We start from the raw sequence: 16,186 nt of genomic DNA on the forward strand, positions 1-16,186 counted from the left end.
CCAGCAGCAAGATATACTACAAGTCCTCTGATTGATTAAAAATTTTAAAAATAAACTAAGTGGCTGTCCACGTGGCTAGGACCAGAAGCAGCTCTGCTTCCCGGCAATAAAACCATGTGCTTGGCTATGGGAAATAACAGGAAAAAGGTCAGTGGTACTATGCATAGCCCCATCAATAAGTTTATGACAGAATTGCATGGACACAGAATAAATCACTCACCTTAAGAAGGAGACAGTAAAAAAGGAAGACAGATTCAGTGTGATGAGAAGTGACTCAGTCTAGGTCATTATCGAAGCAGAAGGTAATAGACTTCAGGAGGTGGTGAGAGAAATTCCTTCTTCCCATTCTGACAGCTCCTCCAGGAGGTTTTCTCAAGTTGGTGACCATGAGGGTAGAAAAGACCCAGCTTGTGGCCCTGTCACAGCCATGTGACATAGTCAGCAAATACCAACCCCAAACCAGAACCCTGCATCCAAAATGCATGTGCTTCTCATGCTGCAGCTCTGGCATGGGGACAGAGTCTTTGCTTCCAGAGGACTGGAAGCTTCCTCAGCAGAGAGCAGCCACTCAGCACTGCCCCTCAGAGCTGTTCCCAGGCCCTCCCAGGCCAGCCTCACACTGCCACCATGGCACAGCTTTCCAGACACCTTCAGGTTCATCCAGCCTGTGAAAGAAAAGCGCTTGCAGAGGTTTGTGCAATCTCACGTGGCTGTAAATGTGGTGGTCACGACCATACACTCGGTGTGGTTTACAGAACAGGTTGTGTTTACTTCAGTTTACAAAGTAAAGCCACCAGCTTTAATTCTCCATAAAAACAAAACAATGGGGGAAGTGCATGATTCAGAGGGTTTGGTGCAAATTTTTGCAAAGTAACAGATACAAAACCAAAATAATTAAAATCATACATTTATGTAAAACAAAAGAAATTCAAGTTAAAACCAGGACTAATTCCTATCAGCCCTAGAGATGATCCAAGAATATGTCAGGAAATAAATACATTGTTCTAGTTTTCACCATAAAAGAGGGTGCTGCTCTCTAAATGAAATGGTTTGGGTATTTACAGAAGGCAAATGGGTTACAGAAGAAACAGAAAGAAGAAAAGCATTCATTCATTCATTCATTCAGAGTGAACTGAAATGCTGTAGGGTGACCACTCCCCCGACACCTCAATGTGACCAAGAGAAAACTTTAAGTCACAGCAAGAGGCCAAAGAAATTAACTGTGAGCAGACACCACCATGCTGGAGGGACCGTGCCAAGGTGAGACCAGCATGGTGTTGCTGCCACCACAGAGATTCTGAAGCTCCTGCACAATCCATGGCTGCCCTGGGGCAGATGACAGTAAGTTGGCCTGGTCAGGCCAATTTATGAACAGGAGAGCAATTTATCCTATAATCCACCTGAAGGGAATGCTGCTTAAAGGCACATCTTCCTGGCCTCTGCTGGACTGTGGGTGCTCTGAGGAGGAGGAGGAGGCAGCACAACTGAACCTCTTTTCCTGACATGGAAAGCACAGCTGGGGATCCAAACATGCCAAGAGCTCTGCTGACAGAAGGGAAAAGAAGGCTCTTCCAAGTATCTCTCTCAACACTGCAAACCACGGCAGTCACAGCAACACCCTCATTTATCAAAGCAACATGGCCTGTGCTCATAGCTGGTATTTCTGACGCTTTGTTACCAAATAATACCAGCTCTCCTTTTGCCGCATGTGCCAAATCCTGGCAGGTCAGAGCTGTACTCCAGTGCAGCCAGTGGAGCAGAAGATGTTTAATGCCCAGCATAAGCAGGGATAATTCTACAGTTAATGTCACAGCATGCAAAACAACATCCCAAAGGCTCATCCTAACCTTCTGTTTCTTTGTCAATACACATTTATTTATAAAGTACCACTTGGAGTAGATTCAAGTGGTAGTTGTGTCGTGTCCATATTTTTAATGGGATTTGACATTTAAGGCAGCACTGCAGTTTACCTCTAAGCCTATAATGACACTTGCAAATCTGCTTAGCAAGACATCAGCAGAGAATCCCAGGGACAGGTCAAGCAGATTGGATCTGTCCCCACAGAAGCAGCATTGGAGTACCAAGAGATGCTACAAAACAGACACTGCAGACTGCAGTGCCCAACACAGACACCTGCAGACCAGACCCACTCCTAATCTTCACAATAAAAACAAAACCACAGACTGCAAAGAGCCCTCACTTTATCATAGAAGCTATACTGCACTGAGTCAGATACCACTGGAGGTCAGGAGCACTTCATGAATACACTGAGACAGGACTCCTTTCCACACCCCGCTGATTATCCTCAGCCTTATAAAATCCACAAGTGCTAAAAGTACCAGGGTAGGCCCAGGATGAAACACTGATCACCTCCTGATCTGGAGTCATGGTGGCCCAGTGCTGAGAAGCACCTTTACACCTTCCACACAAGTGCAGCATCTCCTACCCATTTGATTTTCTCTTTCATCATAGCCTTATCAACAGTGGCATTTTGAGAGCAAATTGATGCTAAATGACAGGATGCTCAGCATATTTTGCATCAAATTTACATACCCCTAGCCATCCTTTGCACCCAATTTATACCAGAACCCCCAAGATATGACTGGAACCAAATAAAGTACTTCATATGAAGTACTCAGCTCAGACTCCACATATACTCGGTTCTCTTTGGGTCTGGGAAAACAGTCTGATTATTCTGATTTAGACTTTTCATCCATGCCTATGGGAAGCAAAATGAAGGATCTCCTCCTCTCAACAAGCCACCTCAGCAGATCTTTCTGCAGGATGCAAATGGCTTCATCCCTGAGTTAAACTTTAAAAGAGAAAGGAAGTGCTCAGCATTCACCATGCTAGCACCAGAAGCAAAGAGAACACTGAGCACAGAGGCCTCCACTGCAGGGACAAAGAACAAAGAAGCACATTTGGGAAAGATGGAGAAAAGCAGAAAGAACTCAATTTGTATCATACCAAAGAAAAAGAAGGAAACCTGATGCCAAAAAGCTTATACTAATAGAGAGAGAAAGCTTACAGAAGGCAGACTGTGCTGTTCAACAGCAAAACCTTTGCAGCCCTCAGTGGTCATTAGGGAGCAGCCTGGTACCTCCATCAACAATGATCCCAGACTGGTAAAAGAACATATCTAGATGGCATTCTCAGCCATATGAACCCTCGAGCCCATTTCAATGACACGAGCAAAATTCCTATTTTTCTTTTGCTTTCCCAGCAGGGATGACACACCACTTCGTCCATCTTAGTGCACAGAGTTCTCCACTCCTCAGCCAGCCTCCTTCTAGCTGACGGAGGTGCAGTTCAGCTCGGCAGGCTCCTGCCTGCTGGCCGCTGCCGCGGCTCCCTCGGGGCCGTCGGCGATGCTGGGCTCGCTGGAGCACTGCCTGTGGCCGAAGCAGCTGGGCTGCAGCAGCAGGCATTTGTCAGCAGGGTCCGATTCCTCCACCACCATTCCCGTGTGCATCATGGAGGCCATGGCCAGGAGCTGGATATCCGAGTGAGCGTTGGCAACCGTGTGGCGCCGGATGCTCCCGCACTTCTCCAGGTAAGCCTCGCCCTCCTGCTCTGTCAGCGGGGTCAGGGCCTTCGGGCAGGACCTGGAGTAGCGCCTCTCTGGAAGAGAAAGAGGAAGCAGGAATGGTCGACAGCACACACAGAGAGCACTGCTCACACTGCTGGGCTGGCCTCTGTGGCAGAGAATTCAGCCACAGAGCGCCCCACTTCATTCCCACTGGAAAACAGTCAGGAGCTCACTAGCTCATACTGCTAAGTGTTGGGAAAGGAGATCTGCCTCTGCCCCAGAGAGGAGAGACCTCCCATCCTGCTCTAGGGGCTGCTGCCTGCAAGAGAAGTGAGTCAAAATGTCACCAGTGTAGCCAAGGGACTCTCTTTAGCATCCTGAGAGTCTTCTCTTTTATCAAAATGTCCCTTTCACACATCTCTTCTTTAAATCAGCTTAAGATACAGCAGCCTTGCAGGTTAAAGCCTTAGGTGTACTCACAGCTGAGAGCAGACACCTTCAGTCACATTTCCCAATTCTCATTTACCCTGAAGGCTCCAGTCCAGAGGGCAGTCTGGCCTCCAGAGCAGCTGTGTAGAATGCAAGCACACCCAGAGCCCAACAGCACCCTTCCCAAAATCTACTGCGGGGAACCTACTGGGCTTCACCATCATTTCCACCCATCTAATTCATTTCTCTCTGATTTAGAGAGAAGGATATCATGGGGGACCATGTAAAATAGTTAGTAAATCAACTGACCATGACTGATAAATTAAGTGACTGTGTGAGATGGTTATTAAATTTCAACTTTATTTAGTGCAGTTACTTCATTGTTATGAACTGTGCTGCTGTTTGAAAATCCTGAGAAACAAATTCTTTTATAGGTTCTTTGTGTCACAAGCTTTAGAATTGCTTGCCATTTATATCAGTATCCTCTCTCACTGCCTAGTGAGAGAAGAAACCGGTTCTAAGAAAGCAAAAAGGTGACTGAAAGAGGGGGAGGGAAGAGAAAGAAGTCTGATTACAGGTGAAAATTAAGGAAGAGAGGCCACCTCCCTAGCAGCACTTCAAAAATATCAAGATTATTTGTAGAAAAGTGAAGTTTTGCAGTCCCTGTCTTGTACTGTAAACAGAAATTCCTTCTTTCCTCATGCTCAGCAGAGGCTGGAGCAAGGGTAAAAGGCCACCTTGGAAATATTCACAAACAAATGACAGCTAAAATCGAAGTAAGTTCAATTATTTTAAGGCATATAAACTTTACAAGGCCAGTTTATGTAGTTTTTTTGTTTTTTTTTTTAATGGCACAAATGCCTCGTTCAGCTGGCAGAAATCCAGGATGGCTAGAAACTTCAGCACAGGTCAGGCAGCTACCTTTCATCCATCCCAGCAGCATGCAGATGTCCATAAACAGCAAAGCAATCAAATTTGTCAAAGTCCAACTTTTACAGGGGATTTTGGTCTAGACTGAGCCCTAGGATCAGATCTGCAAATTCACACTGAACTGTACAGCCATGTTCACTCGTACAGAAGATTGACCAGCAACCACAGGAACAAAAATCCTGAGCCACAGTTTTCCTGAAGCAATGCCATGAGTTTATTACAGGCACAGATTTTCTGAGTTCCCATAAATTCTTCTACCACAAGACCATCTCTCCTCATATGCTGCTAAGTGTAGTACAGGGCAGGTTGTGCATCTCCAGCTTGCTACAATTTTGCATTGAAGCAAATGCTAAAGCTAGTGAAACAGAGGGAGACTGGAGTTTTCTTCACTTGTTCTATTTAAATCTTCTTGACTATCAAATCAGTAACACTATGCCCATTAGCTAGCCAATCTCTTCTGGCTGGCCACACATGTAAGCAGAGCTCCTGCATCATGTGAAGAAGTTTCCCAGAATAATCATGCTCTTCCTTAAGAGAGGTGCCATTCTCTCATCTAGACATGTTAGTACATACTTTAAACACAGAATTTTAATTTGGAATTTTTTTTTTAAACAGAATCCTCAGATGGAAGGAAGAAAATTCCTGTCATCCCTCAGAATTAATATGCAACAGTTCTGCTGTTTGCAAAAGCAGATTGATGCAGCAGTTGAAGCAGGCTAGCAAGCAGGCAGCAAAGGACCAGGTACAGTCTCTCACTGTGGTGAAAGCAGTACACCAGGCCTGGACAAAGGGGTTTTAAAATTCAGTCCGTGTCCAGAGAGAGAGGAGACTTTGTGGGGATCTGTGTGCAGTGATGGGGCACTAATAGTTCACTAGGTCATGGACAAGAAAAAGCCTGTCACAAAAATCTATATCCAGAAGCATTAATCAGGGCCTTCTCAAGGGTGTTTTAGCCTTTGTTTTCTGTCTCTCATGGAGTCATGCACTGTTTCCTTTTCCAGCACAAATGCCTCCCATTACACAACCTGTGTGCCCCAATAATGGCTTCAGTACAATGTGCATGTCTTACCAAGCAAGTAGGTGCTACCAGAGGAGCTGTGATCCTCACACAAACCTAAGAATGGTGATACCACCTGCTTCACCAGCTCTTCTAGCTGTAGGTAGCCCTCAGTGGGGCCAGTAGGCTCATGGACACTCTGAAAATCAAACACAAAAAGTCAACATAACCCCTAAAAGATTTTGGAATAAAGCCTGGGGTCTGCCAATTCTCTCTGTACTGGAATATCCCAACTGTGTCAGCAAAGCTTTTGGAGATGATGGAGGTTTGGGTGCCTTTCAAATCAATCTCTCTGTCCAAGTTACAGCCACGCCTTATGGACATCGAGCAGACAGTTCTTTTTTCTGAGCAAGGGACAGGAAGGTACGAGGTGTGCTCACACTGAGGATGTGCACAGCGTACTGCAGCAGTGGAATTGTGCCAGGGTGCTTCTACCAGAAAACACCTCTTTGTAGAAAAGCCTTAACACGCCTTGGGCAAAACACTGCTCTTCCCCTAGGCAAGACTGCAGGCAAAGCACCCTCTGTGGTTCAGCTTACAGCTGTGAAGATGATAGATAACACCAACCAATTTAACAGCAATTTCAGAAACCGTTCAGACTTCCTGCAAAGCCTCAATTAGCTTTTTTCCTCAAATGTGTTGCTTTAAGATCCTCTTTGCTTTCAAGATTCTTGTATTAAAAACCATTTCAGGGAAATGTTAAGAGGTAGCACTTTAATACCACCTGCTGTTCCAGTCTGGGTGACTGGAACATCCAGACAGTGAGAACTCATACAGAACTACCAGCTTAGTCACCTTGCAATTTTGGTTGTGCTTCATAAAGTTTAATTCTCAGACACACATTACGCTGGAGAAGAAATAAAAGCCACCAGGCTGTGTGGTGTGTTGGAGGGAAGGGATGCCACCAAGAGGGACTTTGAAAGGCTCGAAATATGGGCCTGTGCAAACCTCATGATAATCAACAAGGTCAAATGAAAGGTCCTGCACATGGTTCAGAGGAAGGCTGGATGGAGCTCTGAACAGCCTGGTCTAGTGGAAGGTGTCCCTGCCCACGGCAGGGAGGCTGGAACTAGGTGATCTTTAGGATCCCCTCCAAACCCAAACCATTCTATGATTCTATCAACTCAAACATGCAAGATGGCATTTTTCAGGACTGTCAGACTGGGCAATATGAGAAAAAACCAAAACTAGCTATATTTGGCATGCTTGGAAAGTATTCTGTTGAGATCTGGATAAAGAGGATAGTTACCACAGATGTCTAGATCTTTTGGGAGAGGCCTTTGAAAGATGGCCCCTCATTTTGCCTGCTGTCAAAAGGTATTTCTCCTCTAATGGTAGAGACTTGCCCTGTCCTTGCAAAGCTGAGAAATCAGGAAAACTAGGGCACAAAGAGGCATTCAGATGAAAATTTGTGTGGAAAAAAAGAGTCCTGACACTATTTCTAGATGGGGAGGAGAGGTTGCCTTGAAAACAGCTCTTTCAAGGTAACATCTTTACATGTTCCCAGGGAAGCTCAGGGCATCCAAATTCAGCTCTCATTCTAACACTGACTGTTCCCAAATAAGCACATATCATACCCCCTTCATCACACCCCTACTTTCCCTCCAGCGTTTGTATGATTTCAACAAAGTCAAGAAACTCAAGTGAGTCAGACAAAGAAGAGCAGAGGTTCCCCACCTGCAGAATTAACAGCATCTGGACAATGGAAGCTGGAACTTTTGTCTGGACCAGCGGAAGGATTTCTTCCAACTTAACTTTTAGCAAGACCAAGTCTCTGAAGCCAAGAAGAGCAATCTGACGGATAGTCAATTCCTGACCCTAAAAACACAAAGGCAAAATCCACGTGTGAGCATCATACCAGCACACAGGCACACAGACAGGAGGGTTTATTCTGTCCATTGCTGCTGTGGCAGAACCAGTGACCCCCCAGTCACTCATGTTGAGGATTCATGCTACTCTTTAATTTCTTCCCTCTCAGTCTCACACAAATTCTGAAGTGGGCGTCAGCTCATCTGTGGCACCAGTAGGTTTGGAGTGTAGCCAGGAATGGGCCTGCAGTTCACCAAATGACTATGTATGTATTCACAAAACCCACTTGCCCTCCAATTGGTTCACAAAAAAGCCCAGTAGCTTCTGGCACTTGGAGCTTAAAAAGCAGAGAAGGTTTGCCAGGGAATGAAGTTCAGAATATTTCTGAACTCAGAATATTTCTCAGTCTCAGAATATTTCTCAGTCTCAGAATATTTCTTAACTAAACCTACCTCTGACCTATATTGTACCCTCTTTTTGCTCAACGTCTGCACTTTAGACCTTGCTGATATGACAAAAATCTACAAGTTAGTCTATTACAGATTTTAGGATTTAGGCTGGAGTGAAGCTAGCAAGACTGCTTGAACCAAATATAATTTTAAAAAGCAACAGCTTTAATATCCTCTGCAAGACATTCCTATTTTACATCAACAACACAAGTGAGCAGACTTAACAGATGATATAATATTTCTCAGCATTTTTAAACACAGTCTAACTCCATTTGGCATTCTGGTGTTACCACCTCCCCTCTGCTATGTTTAATATCTGCAAGACTTTCAATTGCCCCACTGCAACTCAACAGCAGAAGTTTTCCTCTCAGTCCTGCCCAACACTTTCCAGCCTGTAAAGTTTGCCTTGTTCTTCTCAGTATGTTAATCTCTGCCTCATGGTCTGCTTGGGAATCATTTTATGATCTCCATAACACACTCAACATAGCAAATATTTAGCTGGAATAAATTAACAACAGTTAATCATTAATTCATAACAGGTTGCATGTCATAATTAACAGCATTATCAATATGCAAATATTAATTAAAACCAATAGCATGGAGGGCAGCTCAGCCACAATAAAAGCAGTTTGCTGTTTTAAACCATCACTGTGTAGGGAAAAAACATGCAGGAAAGACCAATACCTATATCTTGAAACTGTATTTCAGCAGCTGCAAACTTTTTATTTATATTATGCAGTTTAGTCCCATTAACTTCATACCCCATTTCAAAATGCAAATACCTTTCTGTGCCAAGCAAAACAAGATTTGCTATTCTTTTTTCCACACCAACAGTCACATCAACAGCTGCAACTATACAAAAGCCAGTGAGTGACCTGTTTGCATAGTTTCCCTCTGTACAGCAATTTAACCAACTTGGCTGCTTAAAGGTCATATTTCCACAACAGCTATGAGCCTTGGGGTTAAACTTAGCTGAGATGTGAGGCTGGTGTGAGTTACCACCTTTGGTAACATATGCTCCCACATGTGGCTGACTCAGTTTCATTCTGAATGAGTAATTGCTGGGATCACAGAAGAGCACAACTAAATAAACCTGCTGGTATTTGCAGAAAAGCATAGGGAATCAGGAACAAACTGACTTTCCCATCCACCAGAGCAGTGTACAAAGAACTGCAGCATGATGGAAGGCACTCACTGGATGAGCTCTCCTTACATGTTGTGACACACCACATAAGTGGCTACATACAGTTCCCTATTTCTAGGAAAAGCCCAATCTTGTTATTAGGACACTGGCCTGGCATAAGAGCAACTTTTATTTCTTGCTTCACCAGCAGCTCTCTCTGTGGTAGCCTAGAGCAGTTCACTCCAAGTTAAATTCTTGGATGTATTTAGGCAGCATAATCCATACATTAGTGTAGTACTTGGGTGCCTACAAAGCTTTAAATATCCTGTTTACCTTTCAGTTCCTCATCCAGAAACTGACAATACTCCCCAAACTTTACAGCTTTGCTGATATATTTTGAGTGACTCAGATATTGTGACAAGACAAATAGAGCAAAACAATATTATGCTTTCAAAGAATTTCAACATCCTATAATCATTCTTTCACCACTGACTAAGTTACTTCCAAAAAGCTGTACCCACAGTGTAGAAACTTCTGCCCATTTCTCATCCCAGACATTTAATGGCAGGGCAGTAGATCTTTCTGGGAAGTGGCAGAATTATTAGCATCAGTGGGTGTAACACAGTCAACTCAACTGTTTCCACAGTACACAGGTAGCTGCAGTGCAGACAATCCCCTGCTTAAATAGGTCACTCCCTCAATGAGGGTTAGCTGCAAAATGAGAGAAAGGGAGGGTATTATAGTTGCAGTTTTACCTGTCAAACACCTACCTTCAAGCATCTGAAGCAAGGAAAGAACAAAAATAAACACAGTAGAAAGGTTAGTGTCTGTCTTTGCAGAAGTCCTTTCTCTTTTAAGAAATGCCAGCTTTAATAGGATTAGAGGAAAAGGGCAAGCTTTGAGCGGTACCTGCTGCCTTTCAAACAATACAAGGGAAAAATAATTTTAAAAGGCTCTGGGAATAATGTCTTCCAGAAGAGGCAAAAGTCAAGGGGAGGAGGCTAGCATTTCCAAGAACGTCATTCTCCACATGAGGTACAGTTTTCTTTTCCTCTGATGGCAGAAAAGTCAAAATAGGCTGGGGAGGTGATTAGACTGCTCATATAGAAACTCTGATAAAACTACATTAAAAAATGATACAGCTCAATACTTTTGATGGGATACTTGGCCTTCAAAATACAGAGTGTAAAAAGGTTTTACATAAAGTGTTCATCCTTCCTCTACCCATAGACTTATATGTTCCATTACTGAAGCTTCAAAAAATCCAACTGAGGATTTTCCAAAGGCACAAATGGGATATATGTCCTTCAAAAGTCATTAGGGTGAGTTTTCTCCTGATCTAGTATTCAGATTTACACCTCTAAGACAAGCTGTCAGTGTTGTCATCTGCACCAACAGTCACAGCTATTTAAAAGAGAAGGAACTATAAATACAAATAGCCCAGAGCTTCAGTCTAGACAAGGTATAGTCCACCAGTTTCAGTGTGCAAACTTAGCTAAGCACAGAGAGCAGACAACTGGGAAAAAATTCAGCCCAAAACGCTGTGCTTGTCCAGTAGATTTTAGCAGTCCTTCTTTACAGTTAATGCTTGGATAAACTCTACTTCCTCCAAGATTTAGTTTAAAGGTTTTGATGTGTATTTAGCCACTGGCCAAACAGTGCTGCTGACAGAGCAGTTACCACTTGCCATTAGCAGGCATTGCAGTTCATTGCTTCACCTGACTGAACTGTACTTAGGATTACCTGGACTGGGTAGAATATTGCCTGGAGTGTAGGAAGAGTCTCTGTAAAATAGTGATCCCAGATTTCAGACAGGACATCAATGCGATCCTCACCTATGGAAACAGAAATTGGAGCAAGAGCTTTAGTGACGGGGGACACTAAAATCAGGTTGGATTTTCCAAGTACTCTCTAATTCCCCAAGCAACAGACTTCATTTCTGCAGTTTCTGCCCAAAACTGGACATCACTCAGCTAAGCTTCCCCTTAACAGACAGCAACACAAGGCTGTGACCACTGTTTGTTCTGTGCAAAACATGAGACTAGTTCCAACAAGAGTGAAGCCCCTCTTGAACCAGAGGCTTTAACTCCACAGCACAGGATTGTGCAATTGTACAGCTCACAGTTAACATGCTCACTAGCACAAAACAGCTGAATCTGAGAACCAGCAGGTCACAGGCAACATCACCCTGCAACTGAGTCAGGGAGAGCTTTTAGAGGAGCTGAGCCCCCTCCAGCATCCTCTCAGTACCAAGCAGCAGCCAGGTACCTGTCAGGAATCCCAGCAAAGGCACTAATGACAAATGAGGCACTTGTGAAGGTTCCCAGACAAAATCCACTTGTAGCCAACGCTTGTATGACTCTAATTCAAACAAATATCCCCAAATGTAACTGGGTACTTAAAACCAAGGCAGACTAAGCTATGAATCTTGGGATTCCCATAACAGGAATACAATTGTGATCAAATTATGTTCATAGGTTTGACTTACAGAGCTGTGCACTCCTCAGCATCTGGGCCCAAAGCCTCCAAATTTTTAAGTTAAAGGTTTGCAATGTTTAATTCAAGTTTTAGATACATCTCTGGAAATCTCAGGTGCAAATAGACTCAGAGTTAAAACCACAAGTTTATGACAAAAGAATTTTCCAGGATACCTCCCACAAAGTCTCAGCTGGGGCTCAGAAGCAATTTAGACTCAAGGAGCAGTAATTTAAGATGGTCACTCAAGACAGGTTTGAAGGCTCATCCTCAAGGTCACTAAAGGCCCTAAATGAGGAACTGGAATACATGCAAAATTGTAACTCAAAGGAATCTTATCACTCTGCACTGAAGTGCTTTCCTCATCTCCAGACCCACACAGATTTTTACTGTGCTTGCCCATGGGTTGTGCTGCTTAGGACACGGCCAGAAAGAAGAGAGCCAGCAGGACTAGATCCTGCAAACATTTCCCTTTGAGCAGAGAGCCAGCTCACCAGCAACCACAGAAAATTTGAAAGAGATGCTTCACTGTGTCAGGTATGACTATGGCTTCAAAGTTGGAATTGCAGGCAGACAAGAAACTACCCAACACTCCCACAACAGCCTAGTGCAAGTGAAAAAAAAACAGCAGGAAACAGATCAATTGAATGTTCAAATTTTTCCCTCCTCTGCCTCCTACTCAGGACTACAATGCTTTGCTGTCTGGAAACACAATGAAACATCAGAGATCACTTCCCCTTCTGAAGTGGAAACAGGGATGGTTTGTTTCTTCAAGAAATTGTAAATCCTGCATGCATTGAAAGAGATTCTGACAGACTGTATAAAGAAAAATCATGTTAAAGAGGTGTGATTGAAAAATAGACACAGATAAAACATTGCCATGCCCTGCAGCCACTTCTGTCTGGGTGCAGGGGCAGTGTAAGTTTTCCAGAAAGACAGAACTAACCAAGAAGTGTGTACAAGAAATCCTCACTGCTGTGACCACAAGACCTGCAACAAGCCCACACATTATAAAAGAAAGGTGCTCAAGAGTCATCCCCTGCAGTGATGCCAGCCTGCTCAGCTAAGTGGTTCCTTCAGTGTCACTTCAAGCTGGGGACAGAAAAATAAGGCATAGAAGGTGTTTTGCTGTCTGTTTGGGAAACTTCATCTGACCCAAACTACCTGAACATCTGCAAGATTCTCTTGGGCAGCTCTCAGTATATTAGAAACTCAAACTCAATTTTCATAATGCTAAAGCAGATCCTAGAATAGTTTTATATGAATACAGAAACCAAAGTCTCTGGTAAGCTGTACAACATTCATTCTGAAGAGCTGGTAGTGGCAAGGCAGGTTCCCACATCTTGGAAAATACAGGAGTCTGCCTTTTTTCCTCCCTCACAGGGCCAATTCTGAAGAAACACACCCCAAGCATGAGGCTGGCAACCCCATAACTCCTTTGGGGCCCAAATCCTACAGCCTGCCAACTGGGTGAAGTCACTTGGTGAAGTATGGGGCAGAGGAATCCAGGCCCAGCAAACGGTGTGAGATCAAAAGCATCTATTGGCATTTAATGACCCACATACAACACACTGGTGTTTAGCAAGAGATCTTCCCTGCAGGCTAGAAAACTGGGTCAAACAAAACAGCAGCTTGGTTTTGAATGAAGTTGTGCTGGTTTTGCTTGAGCAGTTACTAAATGGGAGCAGCTTCCCACATCCAGCACTGAGTGGCCACACCACACTTGCCTTGGCCCACAGCTCTGCAGCAGCAGTTTGAACACAACTCCATGTGTGATCAGCTTCATTCCTGAAGGGTTTCATTCCCACCAGAAGGACCATTCTTTACACAAAGCATGATAGTTCAGCTCCCAAAAGCGTGACAGAGAAACCAAAATTATGCTTACATCAAGCTGCAAATCATGTTGAGAAATGAAAGGCAGAAGGCAGCTCCAAGGAGTTTTGCAAGAGGATCCATGTCCAGAGCAGAACTGCCATGAGCCCAGGTTCAGCTGCCACACGGGACCCACACTGCTGCTCCTGAGGTGAGTTATGGCTGGTGGGAGCACCGTGTCTCTGTGGCTATTCACACAGCCCACCCTCAGCCCACCCTTCAGCCTCGCAAGGGCTCCCGAGGGGCTGTGTGGCACCCCAGGACAGCACCAGACAGGGCTGTACACTTTTCAGACATGCAAATCATCTCATCTGACCAAACATCAAAGCACAACTCCCTTCCAAAACAGGTTTCCTGCTACACTTACCTTCAGACAGCTTGACCTTCTCCTCCATAAACAGCAAGCCTTTCGCAAGGAGCTGGTTCTGCCAAGAGAAAAGACATGCATTTGCCTTTTATTTATTTATAATCAACATAGAAGAATGCATTTTTGTCAGATATTACCCACTTTGCATGCATTAATCTTAAAATTAGCCATGTTGTAGTACCTTCTTCCAGCACTGGTCTCAGTGTGAGTGCTAGACATTCCTTAACCCACTCTTGTTCAGCTAGACATGAGAATGCAACAGACACAGCTAAAAAGACTGAAAAGTCTCCCATGAATGGGAAGGGTCACAGGGAGGGAGTCAAGAAAATAAAATAGTTCTTACCATAATGGTGCACCTACATATGCTATAACTCAATTACATGATGGTGATCAAAGAGTCAAATGCTATGAAAATGTCCCACTCTCTTCTCCTTTTTGAACTTGCTCATTGCTTGTCTAACTGCACAGTGGGCCAAGTTCAGCTCCCTAACATCTACTTCTCTATTCCTACCTATTGTCTTTCCATGAGGCCTTTCTTTTTGTACTGAGAAGTTGGATCATCTCAGTATGCAGTGTCAAGCTGCAGAAGAACTGGCAGGACCTGGTCTTTCTAGATAAACTCAACTCTCATGGACCAGACAGATTAAGACATCAATATGCCTGTTTGCAGTTCAGGACATCCAAATACCTGATAAACTTTTTCTTCCCACTTCTCCAAACTTAAGAATGATGCAAAAACAACTTTTTTGCATCTTTTTGTTCTCCTGATAGCACCAGGTGAGTCAGTTATTCTGAAAAGCTTTGAGAATGCCAGAGAAAGGCACTGCAATCACACATAACACACAATTACTGCACCCTAAAAAAGATATAGCAATCATACTGAGAGAATGTAGGCCTTCTGCCCCTCTGAAAGGATTCAGTATCAGGGTAGCCCACAACAGTCAGAGATGATTCCCCCACTGTTTTGTTTCTGTTTTTAATGGGGATTCAGGTCAAAGTTGCACTTTTGAACCTTCCATCAGCCAAGGAGCAAGGCATACTGCTGCGTCTCCCCCTCGAATCCACGGGGACAGATCCCCTGTGGAGCCCGGCCAGCTGGGCAGTGGGGCGAGGCGGGCAGAGGGAAGGAACTTCTCCTTGGATCCCGGGGGGCTGGGAGAAGCTCCCACGTGAGTCCAAAGACGAGCTGGTCCCACAAGCAAAGGAAAGAGGCGCTTCCCTCAGGATTAGTTCCAAAGTTTAATGAGGGCCTGGAGAGATCCCTGGCCATACCTGACCTCGAAGGGCATCCAGAGCAAGAGAGGGTCTCCCAGCCCGGAGCAGCCAGGTATAGAGGGGCGGGGAAACGCAAGCAGGCAATGGGGGAAGGACATGAGAGCAGCTCTCGGGGGGCAAGGCCTCAGAGTGACCACTGAGGAGGGGGTCAGGGAGGAGTCCCAGCCAGGGTCCAGTTACCTGGTGACCCTGGGAGAAGGATCTGGACAAAGGGGAAGGGTCACCAGGTGATGGACACATCCCCTGGGAGGAGACAGGGGGTGGGTTGAGGTTTGATGGACATACAGGTACTGATGGGAAAGCTGGGATGGACCAAACAGGTACAAAGAGGGGATATGGAGGGACAAAGCATTATGAGGGCATATACAGTGCAAACACAGCTCTACAGCACACCTCTTTCTCTCCCCACAGCACCACCACAGCCTCCTGATGAGCTGCCACAGTGCTGCACAGTGCATCCTGCCCAGGTGCTCCTGCTCTGCACCGTAACCTGCCTCCAGGAGCCACACACCAGCCCAGCTCAGCCCTGACGCAGGGACACGCACCTGTGGAAGCACCCCAAGCCAAGAGAGCGGCACACCTCTGCGTCTTCCCTTCAAAAAGCTAACACAAAGCTGGGCATAAAAAGGAGGAAAGATTGCTCTGTGGCATTCTCAGGCTGGGAGATATTTTACACCTGGGCAATGACAACAGGATTTAGCAAGCTGGATAAATACGTTCACACAATGAAAAAAAACTACAGCATTTCCAAATGTTAGCAATGAGTGGAAGGTGACAGTTTTATGAAGATACTCTAGCAGAAATATGGGCTTTGGAGGGAAATATTAAGTTGTCAGGATGTCCATTCAAGTTTTAGATTTGTTCAACAGAA

General features: G+C 44.7%; 1 protein-coding gene across 3 annotated transcripts in view; it reads right to left on the reverse strand.

The window, feature by feature from the left end:
* Positions 1-745: 745 nt before the first annotated feature.
* PRR5L (proline rich 5 like) overlaps positions 746-16,186 on the reverse strand; it is a 41,140-nt gene continuing 25,699 nt past the window's right edge. For all 3 annotated transcript variants that reach the window (XM_021555121.2, XM_021555119.2, XM_021555120.2), the window contains 5 exons: positions 14,041-14,098; positions 11,070-11,161; positions 7,623-7,763; positions 5,958-6,084; positions 746-3,621 (listed from right to left, as the gene is read on the reverse strand). In XM_021555121.2, coding sequence (XP_021410796.1) covers positions 3,290-3,621; positions 5,958-6,084; positions 7,623-7,763; positions 11,070-11,161; positions 14,041-14,098 — 750 coding nt within the window. In that variant the 3' untranslated portion in view covers positions 746-3,289. The remainder of the gene's footprint in view (positions 3,622-5,957; positions 6,085-7,622; positions 7,764-11,069; positions 11,162-14,040; positions 14,099-16,186) is intronic.

This window comes from Lonchura striata, chromosome 6 (assembly GCF_046129695.1).
Source record: "Lonchura striata isolate bLonStr1 chromosome 6, bLonStr1.mat, whole genome shotgun sequence".
In the NCBI taxonomy this organism is placed as follows: domain Eukaryota; kingdom Metazoa; phylum Chordata; class Aves; order Passeriformes; family Estrildidae; genus Lonchura; species Lonchura striata.